General features: G+C 58.4%; 2 protein-coding genes across 2 annotated transcripts in view; one reads left to right on the top strand and one right to left on the bottom strand.

The window, feature by feature from the left end:
• VOLCADRAFT_105089 (uncharacterized protein) overlaps window positions 1-3,901 on the top strand; it is a gene marked incomplete at its 5' end in the record, with an annotated part of 10,445 nt that extends 6,544 nt beyond the window's left edge. Inside the window, 4 exons of the mRNA XM_002951307.1 lie at window positions 440-527; window positions 1,571-1,654; window positions 2,431-2,605; window positions 3,432-3,901. Coding sequence (XP_002951353.1) covers window positions 440-527; window positions 1,571-1,654; window positions 2,431-2,605; window positions 3,432-3,715 — 631 coding nt within the window. The 3' untranslated portion in view covers window positions 3,716-3,901. The remainder of the gene's footprint in view (window positions 1-439; window positions 528-1,570; window positions 1,655-2,430; window positions 2,606-3,431) is intronic.
• A 1,648-nt stretch (window positions 3,902-5,549) lies between these two features.
• The window catches only part of VOLCADRAFT_105090 (uncharacterized protein), a gene marked incomplete at its 5' end in the record, with an annotated part of 9,265 nt that continues 7,035 nt past the window's right edge, over window positions 5,550-7,779 (bottom strand). The window contains one exon of the mRNA XM_002951397.1: window positions 5,550-5,714. Coding sequence (XP_002951443.1) covers window positions 5,631-5,714 — 84 coding nt within the window. The 3' untranslated portion in view covers window positions 5,550-5,630. The remainder of the gene's footprint in view (window positions 5,715-7,779) is intronic.

A 7,779-nucleotide genomic window follows, 5' to 3' on the forward strand; every position in this document is an offset into this window, starting at 1 on the left:
GGGCACCCCCCCCGATTAGCGCATTGGGATTCCCGCCAGGCGGCCTTGCGACGGGGCTCGTTGTCCTTAGAGCGCGAAATTGTCCTTTCCCCCAGGGCCCCGAGGTAACACCCCCCCAACACACACACACACACACACACACACACACACACACACGACCCGTCTGTCTTTGGTATCTGCTCCATTCGTCAGTGGTTCGTCTTACCTCCCAGCACATCCACCCACACAATTGGAACCCCAGATCGATCCCCACTGTGGCCCTGCCAGCTGCTTTTTTGGCACATACCAACCCTCCGCCAAAACCCCTTCCGTCTCTTCGTACACACACATATTTCTCGCATACATACATACATAGATACATACATACATACGTTTTCACTATATACATACATACGCACGCGCACGCGCCCGTTGTTCTCCATCGCGCTGGGCTCCACAGGCTCAAGACGGTTAGCGGTTGGTGGGCCGGTTTGTTGGCCATGATGATTCCTCTGGGTCGGTTGGCGGTTGACTCCGCAAAGGACGCGGTACGGCGGCTGAGGGCGCAGAAGAGGCACCTGCGGGAACAACAACAACAACAAGAAAAGCAGAAGCAGCGTCAGCAACTCGAGCAGCAGCAGCCACAACAACAATAACAATAACAATAACAACAGAAGCAGCAGTAGAACTAGTAGTAGTGGTGGTAGTAGTGGTGGTAGTAGTGGTGGTGGTGGTAGTGCTAGAAGCAGCAGTAGCAGCAAGAGGAGGAGGAGGAAGCAGCAGGACTGGGAGGGGAGGCGGAGGAGGTCCAGATCGGGGGATGTTAACGACCTCGGCAAGGTGCAGTGGCAGCAGCAGCGGAAGCGGGCGGAGGAGGAGGGAGGAAGGAGGACGGGGGAAAGGAGGCGGAGGAGGGGGAGGGAGAGAGGAGGCAAAGCTGATGAAGAGGCGGAAAGCAGCAGCAGACAACGACTAATAGAGGGAAGAGCCGAAGACGTGGGAGGGGGGAAGTGGGGGGGGGGCGGTGGTAGCGGCGGCACCAGCCGTACTAGCCGTGGAGGTGGGCGCACACGTCAGCAGGGCCTGGATGTCACATGTGTATGTATTTGTATGTATGTGTGTGTGTTTATGTGTGTGTGTGTTGCGTCATCACTTCATCAAACGTGTCACACCGACACCGGCACTGAGTGAGGGTAGCTCCCGTACCCGACACCGTTAGCCGGGGGGGGGGGTAGGGTACCCGGGGGGGGTGGGTAGGGGCGGCCTCAGGGGCTCTGATGATCCCCATGATGGAAAGCCCCTGGAGAAGGAGCGGCGGACAGATGGACAGACAGACAGACAGATAGACACACCTACGCGCTAAGGCAACTCCCATCAATCCCATCATCATATCTCCACCCTACTACTCAAGCGAGGGACCCCTTAGGCCCCCCGCGGGGTGTTACGGCTACACGGCGGATGGCTAGTTGTTAAAAATTGGAAGCTGCCTACTGAAACCACCCACCCAGCCAACCAACCACCCACCTGCCCGCCCGCCCGGAAGTCGGAAGCCCCACTTTGGCGCGCTCCAGGCGGCGCTTAGGCCCCTCAGGGGGACACAGATCAGGTCACAGCAAAGCCGCGGTGGGGCTTCCCTGACAGCTGTTTTTTGGGGGGGGGAAAGCATGATGCCGCGGTAAGCCTGGTTCGTGAAAAAATTACATGAAAAATGTATGAGCCACACCCCCAACCACCCAGCATAGGACAGCATAACCAGCTCACGACGTGCAGAGGTGCGGCTGTTAAGGCGCCCGCTGAGGGGGCCCCCCGTCATGTATTTGACGGTCAGGACATACCGCCCTAGCACACCAGGCTCTTGACCACCGAGTCATCATCGCTAGGCGACGTAGCCCGCTGCTACACTCACTGAAAAGGACGTCGCTGCCCCCACCTTTCCCTTTCCCTACTTCCCAGCGAACGTTACGGCTGCGCAGGCAGCAGCACACATACAGCACGGATACGGACACGGCATGACGGCCACCTGTGGCCATCCGAAAGGAGAGATGACGAGGTCGACGAGGGAACTCTAAACACCCTTTCCGGGCAACCTCCAGCCAACGAAGACAGCGCCATGCGAATAAGCCATATCAGTCCATTCAGTCTTTGCCCCCCTACTCACCCGCCTACCTGCCTGCCTATCAAAGTATTAACCGAGCCCCACCGGGCGGTAGCTATAGGGGGACCCTCGGTAGGGCGACTGGGGGGAGTTACCTACCGGCCTTTACCCGTCACGCGAGTACTACTGCGCTCTGAGCCTCTGAAACACGAAACAAGACTCTCCTCTCCCTCCCCGGCCTGATCCGGCTCTTGGGGTGAGGGTTCACTAAGACAGAGGAAACCCGGAAACCCTGTACGGGCCCAGCCGCGCCGGGGCTCACGCCGAGCTCTGCAAAGCCCTGAACCCGCTGCCAGAAGTCGACGGCACCGCACGCGGGCTCTCGCGACCTCCAACGGGGCTGTGCTGGGGCCTCGGGCGCCGCGGGTGTGGGCTGCCGCCCGCAATCCCGCCAGTGCACATTCTATGGTGGACAGCGCCGCGACCTGCTAGTGGTACCACCGCCTGCCCCACTGGGCACTCCCAGAAGTGGTGCGCACGCGGGGATATGTATGTTTATGTGTGTGCGAAGGTTATTGCACGTATCTGAACGGGCCTGACACTGCGTATGTATATCTGTGTGTGCGGTGGTGGGGTCTGGGACTGAGTGCTCTTGCGACGTTGGGAAGCCGCCTTCTGTTTTTCGTCTTCCTCCGTGCCTCCTTGCATCCCATCACGATTGTCTCCGTGTAGACCTGCGGTCCCCGGATGGCGTCAAACCCGACACCACTGTCCGCTCCCAGCCCCCGCCCGTCCCCCCAATCGCCTGGCAGGCTGTTGATGTTTCCCCGGTCTTGCCTCTTGTGATGCGCTGTGATTCAAGCTGTGGTTTAAACAGTACTGGTGCTGTTGGTTCCGGAGCCGTTGATTCATCCTGTGCTGTGTTGTGTTGTGAAACTTTGAAACCGTGAAACGACGTAATGCAACATTTACGTTTTAGTTATGCTAAACGGTCAACCACCATCACCAACCGAAACTCATCTTTGATTTGCCTTCCAACGATACATGGTACCGCTGCCGTGCGTACGTCGAAACAAACACACAAGTCTCCTCCCTGTTTGAACCGGGCGAGCAGAGCAACATGCCGCCGCAGACCGAGCTGGCCAGTTATGAGCTACGAGTGGTCCGGAAGGCCGATGGACCTGATGCAAAAGTTGGACCCTAAGTCATTTCAGGCCAGGGGTCCAGGCACTGCCGGCGCGCCCACTTCCGGCCCAGCTTCTCGCCGCACGCACCTATACCTAGATAGGATTAGCGAAAGCTCCAACTTGGCCCCTTAGAGAGCCCCTTCCCACACCGCCTCCCTCCTTCCCTCCAGGTCCACGCCATCCTCGTCGCCTCTTGTCGCCTCTTCCGAACACCCTGCTGCGCCCACCCACTTCCAATTCCGTGGATCGTAAACACGTCAAAAAAATGTACAGGCCATACAGCCGCAGAAGCTCAGATCGACCATATGCGCAAAAGCCGGGCCAGCACTTGGTTGGCCTCGGCAGCCGGGCGGCCTATGGACAACATAAGAGAGTTCGACTTTCTTCGCAGCGAAAGAACAACAACAACAGCGGTGATGACGATGATTTTGACTATAACGTTGTACTGTATTGAGTTGGTGGCGCCGGGCAGCAAAGGCGGCAGAGCTTCAGAACAACACCACCGCTCTACGACGTGTGTGAGAGGGAACCAACATCGTCATGACGATAGAATAAAAAACCATAATGCGTCTTTTTTTGAAGTGATGGCTCTAAACCGTCTCCTGAAACACAAACCGCATTGATGTGAGCACAAACGTGCAAAAGAAGTCCACACAGTTCCGCACATTCGCGGACACAGTCACACACAAATACATTCGCATACAACGACCTCACACGTACACACACACACGCACATGGAAAACACGTCCTCGTCATCATTAACAACAGCAGCAACAATCACACAAGGACACCACCACAGCACCACAGCATTAGGGACAACCGAAAACTAAATTTTTTGGGGGTTAAGTGCGGGGCGTGCCAGCCGGTTGGCTGGGCGCCTGACCAACCTCAACGAGGCTCTTCCCTCTCCTGCGCCTCACACGGAGCACACCTTTCCCTCCCCCCCGAGAAATCCCCCCGGATATACGAACCAGCCAAGCCGAGCCGAGCCCTGGATTTGGATCCAGAGTCCGAATTCCAGCGCCGCAACCACGGCGGGTTGGAAGCTTCCCTCCCCCTCTTTTCCCCTCCTGGGAAAGCCGACGAAAGCCTTTTTGGAGTTAGTCGCGTGGCTCATTCGTCCGGGAGCCACCCGACCCGTGCTGGTGCTGGTGGGGGGGAGGGTGCTGGTGGGGGGGAGGGTGCTGGTGGGGGGGAGGTCGGCGCTGTGGGTCAATGGCCTAGGGGATCTGGGACCCAGGGAAGGCGCCAGGGAGGAGGTTGAGGTGTTGGTAGATGTCGATTAGTAGGGTAGGGGGGTAAGATGAATACAGTGAAGGGCAGGAGGGGCTGAAAGCAGTCAAGAGCAATCGCGCACACCCATGTCGAGGAGCTCGAGTTCTCGAACCGGATCTACTGCAGGGCCACATTTCGCGCACATACATACACACACCACACCCTGCAGCGGCCGTATTTACATCGTACACATGCACACGTATTTATGTATGTATGTACGTATGTATGAGTGCCTAATTGCATGCATAACGTGGATACGCATACATGTCATTACGTACATACACACATACGTACATACATACATATACGCATATGCACATAGAGAGACAAATGAGACAGACACATCACAGCCGAACACCATCATCATCACCACCACCAACAGCAGCAGCAATGTTGCGAGCCCGAGGAGACGCTCGCTCGCGCTTGCGTTCTTTTCCGTTCATCAATGCCAGTTCTCGCCGCCAGAGGCGCCACAGCACAAGCACGACCAACCAACCGACATGATCAACCAACCAAGCGACCGCCCCGCCCCAAATGGCCTCGTACTGTACGACAGAAGACGAGGCGTTTTAAACGCGCTGGGGGGTTTGTGATGCAGTTAGTCCTCCGAGCGCTAAGGGAGGGAGGGAGGGAGGGAGGGAAGAGCACCAAAAATAAGGGGCAGCAAAAAGGTAGATAGGAACAGCGAGACAGAGAAGAGGATGAAGGGGGGGAGCAGGAGAGGGTGATGGCGCACATCGCCCTGGGCGCCACAACAGACATTTCAAAGAGGGGTGAAGCCTCTTCTCACAGTGGGGTGTACATGGTTGCCGTGTCGTGTACGGCAAAACACACACCCACCAGCACCGTAACGCCCCCCGCCCCCAGTGTGTACACAAACCGACAGGCGACACCCTGACAGGCGCAACCAAACGCCGGTCGGTCCCGTGCTCACCAGTCGGCATACATTCCCCCGCATGGCGGAATGTTTTTAACCAAACCCCTCTTCTCCCCCTCCATGAAAAGGCGCTCTACTTGGCGGAACCGCAACCACCACCACAGCCCCCTTTCCTCCCCTCCCCCTTTTTTCTCTTCCCCCCCCGCTTCCTCAACTCCTACACCGGGGGACTCCGGCCAGCGTGGCGGCCCCTCTCCGAATGCCGGAGGATACTCCAAAAATCTTTTTCCTCCTTGGAGTTCTGCATGTGCGTGTGCGTGTGCGTGTGCGCGCGCGTGTGTGTGTGGAGGGGGGGAGGAAGGGAGGAGGAAGGCGCCCTAGCACAGCCATATCAAACCCTCAACAAACAGTTTGGTGAAAGAGGCCCCAAGAAGGAGGAATACTCAGTTTGCAAAGCGGCACCCCGCCCTAAACCAGCAGCTTCTCAGTACCGTGCGGGTCAGCAGAGCCATGAATACACACCAACAAGCTGAGACACAGCCTTCAAAGCGCCACTGTTACGGTCCCAGAGAACAATGATGATGATATAACTTTTCCTACGCGGAAAAAGTAACTAAACGAAACAGAAGCCACAGCCGCAAACGCAGCCGCCGCCGCAACCGCCGCCGCCGCCGCCGCCGCCGCCGCAACAGCAGCAGCAACAGCAGCAGCAACAGCAGCAGCAGCAGCAGCAGCAGCAGCAGCAGCAGCAGCAGCAGCAGCAGCAGCAGCAGCAGCAGCAGCAGCACTGTGAAAAGCAACCTAGAAGTAGCACCATGAAGTGCATGTCTGCGTGTGCGTGTGCGCGCGTGTGTGCACAAGGCCCCGCCATTTCCCCCCCCACCCGTCCCATCGCCACCCCCACAGCCTCAATGCGCATCATAGTGAGTAATCAACAAATCAACGATATCGCAAAGTTACCTTCTCAACGACAACCCTCCTCTTCCTCCATCCTCATCCCCCGGGCCCGCTCACATCTCCTCCGCCACGTCACGCCACGCCAGACAAACACAGTTTACGAAATATGCCGTTAAGACCCTCCTCAGAGGAGGGAGGGACTCGAAATAAAAACCAAAATAAGACGGGCCACATACATAGCTCGTGGCCCGCTCGACATCCGGATATCTCCTCAGCGCTGCTTCGCCCGGGCCCCGCCCTTCACCATCCTCAACCTCATCCTCATCGTTAACCTCAGCCTCCCCGTCATGTGGGTGTGGGGCCCTCTGTAGGGTGTGTGTGTGTGTATGTCCATCATCCCCCATGTCGGCCCAACTCCACACCTTCCCTCTCCCGGCCTCTCCCCCCCTCCCCCGCCCTTATATGCAAACAGTGTCGTGCATAAAATGCGTAGCAAACCACCCAAACCACTACCATGCCACCCCGCGTACAACAAACCATAAAGCCCCACTTCATGCCTCAGCCGCGCCGTTACGTGCGGAGAGCGCTCCCTTCCTCTTCCTCGCTGCCTCTTTCTCGAGGCTCTCTCCGCCGCCTGCGACGAGGGCTCCTCCGTTGCTAACGCCGCCGCCGCCGCCGCCGCCGTTGCGCCGCACCACAACTACACATCAGCGCTCCCCCCTCCGTTTCTCCGGTCGGCGGCTTTCTCACCCACTCACTCGCACGCTCACGCCAGCCTCAACCCCCAGCATCCAGCCCTCGAGTCGGACCATGCCACGTCAGATCAAATTCCATCAGATGGGGTTTTCTATGTCAATGTCAAGAGAGGGACACTTTTTCAAAGGGCACTTTTTTGATGGAAAACCCCGTCCATGTATTTACGATCCGTGCGTGCCAAGTATTCATGCGTGTATTTGGTGGTAAGGGAAGTGGTGGGGAAGTTCGCAAGGCCGCACCCTCCCCCTCTTGTCAGCGACCTCGCCTGCAATTGGCCTATGCCGGGCAGCTGACCACCACCACCACCACCACCACCACCACGACCACCACCATCATCTCCCCCCCCGTCCGCCTCCTCCTCCTCCTCCTCCCTCTTTCTCAATCGTTACTGGCTCCGGAGCCGTTGCCACAGGGCACCGCCAGACAGCCCATCGACGCGCTCGTGGCGGAAATCAATCCCGATACCTTGCTGCTAGTGCTGCCGCCGCCACCAGCGCTGCTGCCGCTATTGCCCCCGGCAGCCGCCGCCGCCGCCGCCGCAGCAGCAGCAGCGGCACATGAGCCGCTGCCCTGCGTGAGGGAGAAACGAAGAGCCCCTGGTGACACCAGGCTCAGTAGCGCGCCGCTGCTGGCACAGCGGCTGCGCAAGGCGCCGGCGGTGGCGCCGGCGGCGGCCGACGGCACCTTGCCGATGCCAACAGGGGCTTCCGAGG

Source organism: Volvox carteri (assembly GCF_000143455.1).
Source record: "Volvox carteri f. nagariensis unplaced genomic scaffold VOLCAscaffold_23, whole genome shotgun sequence".
NCBI lineage: Eukaryota > Viridiplantae > Chlorophyta > Chlorophyceae > Chlamydomonadales > Volvocaceae > Volvox > Volvox carteri.